Source organism: Lates calcarifer, linkage group LG20 (assembly GCF_001640805.2).
Source record: "Lates calcarifer isolate ASB-BC8 linkage group LG20, TLL_Latcal_v3, whole genome shotgun sequence".
In the NCBI taxonomy this organism is placed as follows: Eukaryota; Metazoa; Chordata; class Actinopteri; family Centropomidae; genus Lates; species Lates calcarifer.
In genome coordinates, this window is record NC_066852.1 from 10,245,460 (window position 1) to 10,257,939 (window position 12,480).

The 12,480-nt window shown below is 39.4% G+C and overlaps 1 protein-coding gene across 1 annotated transcript in view; it reads left to right on the forward strand.

Moving 5' to 3' along the window:
- The window catches only part of pcdh1a (protocadherin 1a), an 83,337-nt gene that overhangs the window by 52,008 nt on the left and 18,849 nt on the right, over nt 1–12,480 (forward strand). Inside the window, exon 4 of the mRNA XM_018692232.2 lies at nt 8,524–8,743. Coding sequence (XP_018547748.1) covers nt 8,524–8,743 — 220 coding nt within the window. The remainder of the gene's footprint in view (nt 1–8,523; nt 8,744–12,480) is intronic.

Sequence of the window (12,480 nt, forward strand, 5' to 3'; positions counted from 1 at the left end):
ATACACTCACTTCTTGTAATGGAAAAAAAGAGACATCCATAGCTCATTGTGGGACAGAGGGGCTGACGGAGAGCTTTTTGTCGAAGGGTGATGCATTCACACCAGCACTCCCACATCCTGTCACATGGAATGGCGTGAACAGTCAGATTTGTCATTAGATGTGGCAGCTATATTCACACATGGTGGGTCCTGCTGCAGTAATACTTGGTTTTACTGTGACAACATTATGGTATTTCAAGGCCAGTGCTCCCATTGAAATGAAATTCTCTGTGCTGAAAACTCCACAATAGGCGGCAGCACAGACAGTGAGGAATGCGAATTCAGTCTTCCCTATCAAGACCATTAAGGTCTATGTGATTGTTTTTTAATGCATTCACTCTAGCCTTTTTTTCCCTCTCCATTTACAGTACGTGAACAAAGGGACTCCTGGTCTTTATCCACCCCTCACCCCCACCCCTCCCCTGTCTGATCACTTCATCCTCCACCCAAACCCATGCTGACTCCTCTGCACTCTTTCCCCCTCCCCGCCTCCTGCTTATGTTCTTCCCTCCCCCTCTCCAGCGTGTCCCCTAGTTTTCTGGTAGCTGTGTCTCTTTGATAATCCAAGACTCTTTGAAGACTCCAATTCCACGCTGCTTGCCTTGGAGCTATTGCACCTACAAAAACAACTGTGTGTGTGGGTGTGTGTGTGTGTGTGTAGAGAGAGACAGAGAGAGAAAGAGAGAGACAAGAGAGAGAGCAGTAGATGGGATGAGAATGGAGGACATAATGGTGGAATGGAAAATAAAAACAGTTCCATATGCATTTCCTTTGCAACTGCTTTAGTCTTTATGGTTTTATGCTTGCTGCATACACTGAGAGGTGCACTTCTTCATTGTCATATTTGTTGGTGCAGCTCATTTTTTCTGTGCCTTCAGAGGCAGCAGCTCATTGATTCCTGCATACACGCCCAAAATGCCAGAGCCAGGATGTACTCGCAAACACTGTAACTAAATGGAAATTCTAGGTCCCACACTGGGAGAACTCTCACAGGCTGTCAAGGATGCACATTTTGGAACTAATGCTACACTTTGAATAACAGAAGATGCATATACCATAGATTTATGATCCCATACACCAGTGTACCTGTGGTTGAACTTTAGTACTTCACTATAGTGTTGACCTGTTAGATCGCAACAAAAGAATGATTTTCTCTGTTTCTGTCAATTGCTGCTGCGAGGTAATTAGGGAAAATTAGCTGGCTATACTTAAAATGCCACAGTGGTCAAAATTAATCATTACTAAAACATTTTTCTTCCAACCACTTCCTTTCCACTTTGTATCGCTGTCTCCTCCTCTTACCTTTCAGTAAGTCTGGCTGCTCTCTGTGACTGTGTCTCTATTTCTCCATTGTTTCAGTCTCAATCTTTAGTCCCTCTTCTTCCATCTTAGTCTCCAGCCCTCCCTTTTTGTCTCCGTCATTCTGCCGCTCTTTGGCAGAGGAGCTTGCCATCGGGATTTAGAAGAAATTGAATTGAATTATGAAGGAATTTCTCTGCAGTACGATTGGCATCATTTCCTCCACACAATAGAACATCATTCTCATATCTCTCAGTGTGGGGGAATGAAAATAGGCCGTGCACCATTCTTTCTCTCATCCTTTTAAATTGAATTTTTCATATCACAGGGGCACTGAGACATCAGCCGTTTCCTTTAACATGGGCAGAAAACCCATTTCATAATATCTGAGAGACACATAACTGTGATTCAATAGGAAAAGTCTGGCTTATAGCTCCAGTACACAAACGATATACCTGAGCTCAGGATTGATAAACAGGGCCACATAGGTTTCCTGCTGCTTTAAGAGTTGAGGGCATTCCAGTAGAGTATACTTGAGCTGTTTGGCTTCCCAACTGCTTAAAAACACTCCATTGTAAACTAAATGAAATGCAGCTCATGTTCATATCCTCATAGATTCCTTTCTCTCCCCCTGTCGGTGTCAAACATATAGACTACATTCTTTGCCATCTGAAGCCTCCCATTATACCAGTTTGCTTTTATTAGAAGAAAAGATACAGCATGCTAACGGTACCCTTATTTTCCACTTGGAAATTGCTCCCAACCTCTTATACAACATGCAATTATTGTGTTTAGCTGGTTATTATCCCCATGCATGTGTCTTCTTCAAAGTTATGACTTGTTGTTAAGACTCTTGTTGTACTTTGCTCTGCCAACAGAAATTCTGAATATTCAGCATGTTTCAGTGGCCACAGTGACTCAGCTTAAAAAAATACCTCAGTGTAATAAAACATTTAAATAAAAACATTTGGCAACAAACTAACTGTGACAAACATATTGTTACCCACTGGACATGGAAAGAACAAGAAATCTTACTCAGGTGCAGTGTTGGAGTACTTGTTATATTGTTAATTATTTCAACTTTTGGAGAAAAAAAAACAATGAAATTTAATGTGGTGATATTAGATTAGTTTTTCAAGTAGCATATCATCTATTTTTACAACTTGACACCAATCTAGCACACGTCGTTATTTGTCACTGGAAGAAAATGAAGAACTGGATTGATTAAAAAGGATTATTTTATGATTAATTCATTAAAAAATGATGTAATATTTGACTTTGATCCAGATAGATTTTAGCAAGCAGTCAGAGGAGCACAAATGGAGATGCAATCAGAGTGGCATAAATGGGGTACCAACCACTTTGGCTTAAAATTCAGAGGTAGATATTAAAGGATGTATTATTATTAAGATTCATATGACATGGAGGTATATTTGTCAGTGAACTACCAGAGTACTATCCTGCTATGATAATAGTAACGCTAATGTAATAATAATAATAGTATATTAATAATGCTTGTAATAATGACAATATCATTTTTTGTTATATTTATTAAATATACTCGATTATTATGTTAATATTCTGTCAAACCCTGCTGCCTCAACACTATGGATTGTATTTATTTGTACTTGCTGTGAAATACAATACACCAAGGAATTACTATTCCTACAAAGTAGTTGGAGGTACTGCATTGTCTATGCAGTCACCAGCTTGATAACCAAATGTTCACACAAAGATCATAACAGAAATACATACTTGGAAGCATGAGGCAGAGATTCAAACTCTGAATCTAACTCACCTGCGACTCTGCTGGAAGTCTGCTCAAAAAGTGGCAGAGAAGATGGAAAAGCTTTCCCATCTGCATAAGTACCAGCAGCCCTGTGCACTGGCAATCAGTGAGGCTTGGCTGGATGACAGGACACCTGACGGCAGAGTGGTGTCAGGTAGCTCCGGGGCATTCACAATGGACCGGGAACTCTGCGCTATGGGAGGAGCACAGCAGCAGTGGGGTCTGCTGTCCCATCAGGAATCAGTGGTGCAAATCAGCAGTGGCAATTGAGATGCTCCACAGTCACCAAAATGCTACCGTTGTTGCTTAGACACAGCCATTTGCCCCAGGATTCCCTTTTGATTCCTTCATTCAAGCTGCAGGCAAATACATTATTTTTTTTATTTCAAATCCAATCTTTAGGACAGACTGTCCACACTGTTATTTGGAAGTGATTAGATATAACTGTTAACGATAACCCATCTGTGTCAGTTGCTGTGGAAACGACACATTCGCATTTTTCCAATACAGACACAAAACGACGGCATGCCGCAGGCTGGCTGAATAATAGAGATGTATCCTCTTACTCTTCACACCATAGCAATATCTCGTCTCAGTGCAGAAGTCCTCCATCACAGCAGACACCATTAGTGACAGAGGTGGTTGATACCTGTTTTTTGTAGCAGTCGCAGCCAGCTAACAGGGTTCCAACAGCTCTCTGGACATGACGTCATTATTATGTGTCAGATTTCAAGTGATGTAAAGGACAGTTTGAAAGCCAGCTTATAAAGCAGATATCAAACCACCCATGAATGTTGTTTAAATCTGATCTGATAAATGAAATATTCATTCTGATGTCACAGTGTGCCAAAGATCTGATACGGGCTGTCAGTCTCTACATAACTGAAAAATGCACTCTGAAGTTCAGACCTGCAGGCTTCTCTCTTTCCTTAAGCCTTAGATTCATAATTTAATTCACATAGATCGTGACTTATGATTATCTGCTTATCACTTTAACCATAACCAGCTGTTGTTTGGAGCTATGTTATGTAACATTGTTTTGTGGTATCCTATTGTTTTAATATCTGATATTGCAACTCAAAAGTTGTAAAATTCACTATTAGCTGAAGTGTAGTCTTTATTATCCATCCTACTAGATTTATACCATATGTATGTGCCTATATTTCATGTTGACTTATAGAAATCAATTGAATGATGAGAGGGAGACAAGGTGTAGCTCATATGAAGTGAATTGTCTCTTCTTATAGACGTTTTCATGTTACATCAGTAGTTCTTTTAATTAACAAAGCCTGTTCATGTCTTACATAACAACTTCAAATACAAGCACATCAAAAGGCTTTCACTGCACATTTTTTCCTTGCTGTGGCTCAAAGTGCCCCAAAGAATTTTTCTGAGTGACAAAGCTTTTTAATTGTACGAATGCTTTCTCACCTAAAAATCCAGGAAAGGCCATTGCCCTAGTTGGATGGCAATATTAAGTCTATTTCGTGTTGAAGTATCCACAAAAAGGAGGAAATATCAATCATAATCAACATATTGCCCTCTTTGTGTAGCATATAATTTCCATGAGTTATCAAAACTTTTATAAAACATTTATATAAAGATGGGGAGGGAGAGACTTTTTTATTATGTGTCTTGGATTTCTATGGTAAGCAACAAACCTGAGAAAGCAGCTCAGCTTGCATCGCCTGATTGCCTGCAGACAGTTCATGTAATTTCAGTTTGTAACAAGTGGCTGATTTGTTCATTGAAAGTTTACTGGCTCAGGCACTTATCCTGGTTTTTGAGGTATCACTATTGTGTACCTGTGAGTCTGCAGGCTGTAAATAAAGACACAGATTGCCATTCAGTGTAGGTGTACAGTGCACAAGTGCACTATGTTCAAGGTAATAAAGCAACACAAGCTCAGCTCTAAAGGGATGGGGTAGTTTAGGTGCTGATAAGTGGAGATAGCAGCCATTCTCATGTGTTTTTGTTTTTTTTTTTTCTATTTTTATTCACATAATGCAGTGGTGGACATCTTGCCATTGTGTAAGGGGAACCAACTGACACAATTTATATAACTATGCGATTACTTATTAATTTTACTCTTGTCGATGAGATACCTCATCATGACACACATAGAAATAACTATATTCTTATTGAAGTGGTAGCTTTTCTGGCCTTTTGGCACATCAATAGAAATGTTCAGCTCTACCCATGTGGAGCTGGAGAATTATTCTGAGGTAGTAGGCCGTATGTAATGTTTCTGGGAGTCTGACAGAAAAACTGGGCTCCAAAGGGTTGCGAGAACTCTGGGTAGGCAGTGGATGATTGCTGTTTATTACTACGATAAAATATGTCTTGGTCCCCTTGTAAAGACAAAATCCTGCTGTATCTTTCCATCTGCGTTTGGGTTGTAATATTAGGCATATAAATGAGGCCAATCTAAATGGGGTTATGAATTTAGATGTCACCATAATTGTTCCCTCTTTCATTCTCAGCCCCATAGCTTCCTACCCTTACCACAATGCCCAACAATCTCACTCTCCCGCCTCCAGTCTCCCAGAATCTAATCCTTCTGCATGTCCCCTCCAGCCAAAGCGCCGTCCGTGTCTGCCTGACCAACTCCCCACTCCTGCTCAGCCTCCCCTTCCATCCTTCCATCTTGCCGCATCCCTGCAGCCCCCAAGGCCTGGCAAAGGATTTGTGCTCTGACTAAAAGGAGAATCTATTTCCCATCTCTGCAGCCCCAGCTAGTTATCATACCCAGGAAACAAGCTGACTCTCTGGAGTGACGCCTTGAGGAGAAGTTTAAGCAAGAATCCATATTTAAACAACTAAATGCCCCCTCACATTTAAATAGTTGTGGAATCTTGGAGGCCTCCAATCATATTTAAGTATGTACCATTGAAATATCTAGCTGCATGAGTCAACAGTAAGTTTACTGAAATAACACAGAAGGGATAATAGAATAACTCATTATTGTCTGGCGTCATGGAGGAGTTTTGTATTGAGACGTCCTGTTAAGTATGCCCTGTTTTGTGTTTTCAGAACTGAAATTAGATGAATCAGTGTAATTTCAGTTCTTCTTGAATGAATGATAAATGGTGTGTTCTTACTTTGTATTTTCAGCTCAACACATAGCTGATAAACACATTTTCACAGTAAAAAATGTAGATTCACCAATCAAAGAGCATGTTTAATAGAGGGGGAAAAAATTCTTATTTTTATCCCTCAAAATCTCCCATTGCCCTCATTTTCTCATGTTAGAGGCAAGCACACGGATCCTTATCACAAACAAAGACTTAAAAAACTTTTGATAGTTTTGAAGAATATTTAATCTGCGGTTGAGAAGTTGGCTTAAGGTCCATTAAATGTTACAGGTATCAGGTAGGAGATGTCTAAAACAGTTTTCTTACTGTTTACTGTGTATGATTTATTGATGTAGTGATGTAGAAGCCTGGCTGGGAGAAAAACATATGATGTACCTCAGAACTCAAGTAATCATTATTTAGATCAAAGACCAAGAAATGCATCTGTGCAGTGAGAAAAATATGGCTGAGACGATGGGGAGATGAACAGGTTTTCTGGAAACATTGTGAAGCCCCACTAATGGTATTAAGAATACAGTGTTGATAGCTCTTACCTAAGCTCTAAAAGCATTTCTCAGTATCTGGTGTGTGTGTGTGTACTAAAAGGCTGATGGTTCGAATGATTTCTAGCATGGATTTGTTTGCCAGAAAAGTGGTCGAATGGTAGAAAGCACAGACCCGTGGTATTGATCTGGGCTGACTCGTGTAGCAGGCACAGGCCTGTTCTGCTGTATCAGTGCTTTCCTGACTTTTACAAGAGGTGCTCATGTGTGTGGGGGCTTGGGGGAGAAGAGTGCAATTGCATGTGCACTGTAAGGAGTCATCTTTCTGTTGTGGATGGGTGGTAAGTAGCCATTAGTAAACTGATCTTTGGAAGAGGAAATTTAATGGTCTCCTAACTGTATTTACAAGCCATTCAATTTGATAAAGGGTGTGATCTTGAATGATTTATTATAATGCCGCTCTGCTCCTCTTCAAGCAGAAAGATTCAAGATTTGATCAGTATTTTTATTCATTAATTTACTCTTTCATTCTTTCATCAAATCTTATCAGTATATAAGAATGAAAGTGGATCCAATAATATATTCTAATCCTGGCAAAACAGTGACTGTCACAAAGTATATTTCTAGTGCTCTGTTTTTTTAAAAACTTTTTGTTAGCCTTATTTAGATCTCCTTGGGATTCATTTTTAGTTAAATTGCATAAATATTGTCTAGCTTTCTGCTCGGTTAAACATCAAAAGCTGTGGAAAAGGGAAATATTAAAATATGGAGATAGGAAGTAGCTCACTGGGGCTACTGATTAGTGTACCAATCATTGTCATCAGAATTCATTTGGCAGCAGCAGATTGAGAAAATGAAACTTTTGTCTGACTAGTAATGATAATAACAGCAGTAATAGTGCTTTCCACACTCTCAGTCTCTGCGACACACTATGACACTTGCTTATAATGTTTGCTTTCACCTCCATACAAATATATAGACATTGTCTCCATACATGGAAATCTCTATATACATCTATATACAGAGTGTGATTGTTGAAATTACTGACAGTAGTCCACATGTCACTCGTACTGTTATTTCTGAATACATATTGTATGTCAGTTCCATCTGGAGCTCTTGATAAGACTGAAAATTAATAGCATAAATACACATCTTCACATTCTGTACCCTGGATCTGCACCTACTATTGTAATATCTTTACGTCACATACAATATCAACATGCTGGGATTCTTCCAACAAATGTATGTAGCATTTTTGTAGACACATTACTACACATGAGTTTTTGAACATCTTATTTATTATCCACTGCATACAAAATATATTTGAATCTTTACATATACAGGCCATTGTCATACAGAATATTTAAACACATGCCCCACACAGAGATACTAAATTTATGTGGTACAGAAAGGAGATATTTTTTTAATAGTTCATGTATTTTTTGTCTTATTTTATTCAATTTCTGCTGCTGCTAATTTGCACATTCTTATTATTGGAGTCCATAACCTCACTCTGTTCATATATTTCTACCTTATATAATCTTCAGAATAATAATAGTGCAAGAGTCTATTTAATATTTAAGAGTGTTTAATATTTAATACTATTTTCTGACTTGTGAAGAGTGAACTTTAGGAGGCCAGCAAAAATTCAGACCATCGTCCTAAACTGTGGATTTAAGAGCTGTAACTGTTACCATACAACCAAAGCATCAAACTAAAAAATAAATAGAGAGGGAAAAGTGCAGTTGAAAAATACTTTTTGTTTGTTTTGAAGTTTGAAGTTTTGAAGAAATTCATTTGTTGTCTCTCTCTTTTTTAGCATCCCCATCGGCGAGTGACCTTCTCCACCACCAACCCCGTGCAGGACCTGCAGGATGCCTCTCAGCACAGTTACTATGACAGCGGCTTGGAGGAATCGGAGACTCCCAGCAGTAAGTCATCGTCTGGTCCCCGCATCGGACCCCTGACCCTGCCGGAGGACCACTATGAGAGAACCACTCCAGATGGCAGCATCGGAGAGACCGAACACCCGGAAAATGGTACGATGACAATCCCTTCCTTTCTGTCGTGAGCTCTATGAATATGTATTTAAATGTAAATGGCCTTAATAGGCTGTGGTTGTGTGTGTGTATGTGTAGTGTTTGTTGGCGATAGAGGCATTTCTGGTAGATTTGTTTGTGCTCTGTGGGCCATTTTAGAGTGGAAATGTTGTGGCACCCGTGACGTTGACTTGCTGTGTTTGTCGATGACTGTGTGAAATGTTATTGGTTTTTAAGCAGATCTGTGCTTGTGTAGGTGTTTACGTGGGCATGTGTGTAGGTGAGGGCGTGCGTGTATATGTCTGTGTGTGTTTGTGTGTGGTATCAGGGTCGGAGTTAGCAGTGTCTCCATCCTCCTCATCAGCAGGTCCTCTGTCAGACATCCTTAATGACCCTCTCTCACAAGTGTGCTAATTAAAAAGCCCAACTAATGGAGCATTTGCCCTCTAAATAAATCTGAACCATGACATCTGTGCCGACAACACTGTGTTTACTCTAAGCTTTTTCTTGCCTCCAGTTGGACCCATGTTGCACTGCAGCTTAGGCGTGCAGGAGCCATAATTTCTAGGTACAGTAATCAATCCACGGGGTGACCACCGATGGTCTCACCACAGGTTCATATCAGGGAAAAAAAGTCATAGCCAACACTGTAACCATCATACTGTGTGTCATAATAAAAATTTTGCTGCTTTAAGCTGCCAGACATAATTCATTACTTGTCTCATAACACGCTATGATAAGTGATTCACATGGCGCATTTTCAGTTATTATAGTATTGCATTAGTATTTGCGTTGCATTGCTCCCTGAATTAGACACCTTAATACAGTGATATTCAGCTGCTCACCTTGAATGTCTCGCTTTTCTCCTTATATTTGTATATCATTAGTTTGTAGTATTAATGCATGGTTTTTCTTTATCTCTGCTTTTTGTGCATAGGGTATGGATTTTAGAGGTGAGTAATAAGGCTTTCACTGCCCACTACAAAATGGGCCATGTATCAGCAAGGGCTTGATAGAGCTGTTGATCAACATTGACAGTTACTTTGTCACAGTCTGAGTGAAAAAGACACAGATGTATCTTTTGTCAATGGGACTGTACATTCCAAGTGCAGAGAGATGTCTGCCTTTTTTTTTTTAAGCGAAGAGAAAGAAACAAAAAGCCTATTTCAGTCTCAAGCACTCCCTGCAGAATCAAAGGCTAAAATGTGTCACCATCATGCCAAAACAGCAGAAGACAAAGTTCTATTATTAGTATGGTGTCTTGCATTGTGATGCATTGCCTCTTTACTAGACAATTGTGTTGGATTTCATTAGATAGCTTATTCATCTCTATTGCAAATGTTTATTGTTTATTTGTTTATGTCAATTAGTGTCACCATATTTCAGAAGCAGGAGGGGGCAGTTGGTGTGTAGGAGAAGATGAGTCCAGACAATGGTGCAGTTCCCTCTGGCCCTATAGAGGTCAGAGATTGCTCAACATTCCATTTAATGAATAGTTTAGTCTCATTATATACTGGCTAGCTGTTTATTGCCCAAGAGCCAACATTCGACTATTTCCATTTTCTCACTACACTGTGTGTAAAATATGCATTTTCGCTCCCTTTTTTCTATTGTTGTAACTGTTTATTGTGTTTTTCCCATCTGCAGAACACAGTTTTTTGTCAGACAGGGTGCTCTTTGTTGTCAGCAGCAGGAGAGCAAGATTGTGAGAGGAGATGGAGCAGTTAAAGAATGAAAAGATGGCACAAGATGGGGGAGATGTTAGACTGTGACAGGGAGCGGGGACTAAGAGTCTCTGACAATGAGGCAAAGCCCATAGGATGAGCACATAGGACACGGAGATGCAAAGATGAACTGCTAACTGAGGATAGACCTAATTAAAATGTGATTCCCACTTCAGGGAGGTAACAGAGAGCCCACATAAAATGAAGGATTAGACAGAAATATCAAACCAGACAGTGGAATTCCTCCCCAGCTCCACCTGAACAGTGACGTGAAGTCTTTTTTTAAGTACTTGAGTGACAGAGTGACAGGTTGTACTGGTGCGGAGCTTTATTCATTGCAGTAGAGATGAGTGACAGGCAAAAAATGGGGAGGTGAGGATGATGTGTCATTCCATTTAAGTTGGATAAAACGCAATATATGAACCCCAGACTGTCAGCCTTTGCATCACTGGGCGCCGGAAATATCGACATGGATGTGAGTTTTGTTATACAAGTTGAACTTTGACAGTGCCAAATCTACATTTTGAGAGTGTCAATGGCCTACAGCGGAGCATGATGTATAGTTCATGATCCATTTTAGTTTAGCTGTTTGTTGAAAATGTGGTATCATTCAGACCTTAACTGAATTAGACTGGAATTAGGTCAACTGCTGGAGCTTGGTGGACCTCCTAGTGTGGTTGCATCCTAGTCTGTGCAATTTCTTTATTCAAGACATGCTAACGGTAAGCAATTAATGCCAGGGAATGTTCCAATAATAATAATAACAATAATAACAATTCTATATATTTGAATATATATACACACGCACAGTATGTATAGATAGATAGATAGGTAGAGACTGAAAAATCATGACATTGGTTTATTAGAGTGGGTGGCAGAGAGGAAAGAGGTGTGTGTGCGTGTGTGTGCGTGCGTGTGTGGGTGTGTGGTCTTTCTGCTTCACTGAAGTCGACATCAACATATTCCCTTATGGTGCTTGGCTTTGGAATTAAGAGTAGTTTCAAACTACAGTAATAAAATTTCTGATATATGACATGAATGCTGCCTGACCTGCAGCAATTAATTTCTGGAGTTCCTTTTTTCGTATGCCTGAGCAGCTGCTCCCTCCTCCCACTTTTTTCTAATTCTTATCTCCAGGCTGTGTTAGAGTGCACTCCATTTCAGCTTCCCCATGTGTTTTTTTCCCACTCTCATGTTCATGCATGTAGCGTGCACATTGCTCAACTGCTGGTTAATCTCATCAGAAATCTTTATCCATTGGATGCGTGTGTGTTGCGTGTGTGCATGCATGCACCTGCATACATGTGTTTTGTTTGCATTGGTGGGTGTTGCATCACACCCTAAATCTCTAAATCATTTTGATTACAGTGCTATTTTACTTTAATAGACTCTCATCATAATCACTGAGCTCTGTAATTCTCTTTAAATTGATTGCTGTAGACAGCATGAAAACTGCTTATCTTGTATGTCTGGTCGCTGTCAAGATGCATGATTTGTCCTCCACAGTGAAATCAGATGAAGGCTGGTTTGTCCCATCTGTCCATCCTCTGTATCTCACACACTGCTGATCAGATTTTGAAAAGTGGTCGTGTTGAAGCCATTTACAGCGTTTGTTAATGGTTTACAGGGAGAATGCAGCATTTTGGTGGTTTGCTATTTACACTGATTGGTGTAGGTTTGGTTTAAGAAGTGGGGAGGGGACAGACACATGAAGTTAGAAGGTCCTCAACCAAACAAAAAAAAAAAAAGAAGAAGAAGAAAAAGAAAACAACCAAAAACGTTTCATGTGAATGACATTTCCTGTATTTATATATTTATATAAATCAAGCAAATAAGAGATTATAAAATTGCTTATTGGGCATTCCAATTGTAGTCTCATTTTAAAAATATTTTAAAATGCATGTAAACTGTGGTATTATTGGTACACGAACCTCTGTGTTTGTTGGTAGAAACCTGACAGTTTAAGATAGATAACCATTGTATTTGTTCTGTAACTATAAAACACACTTATCT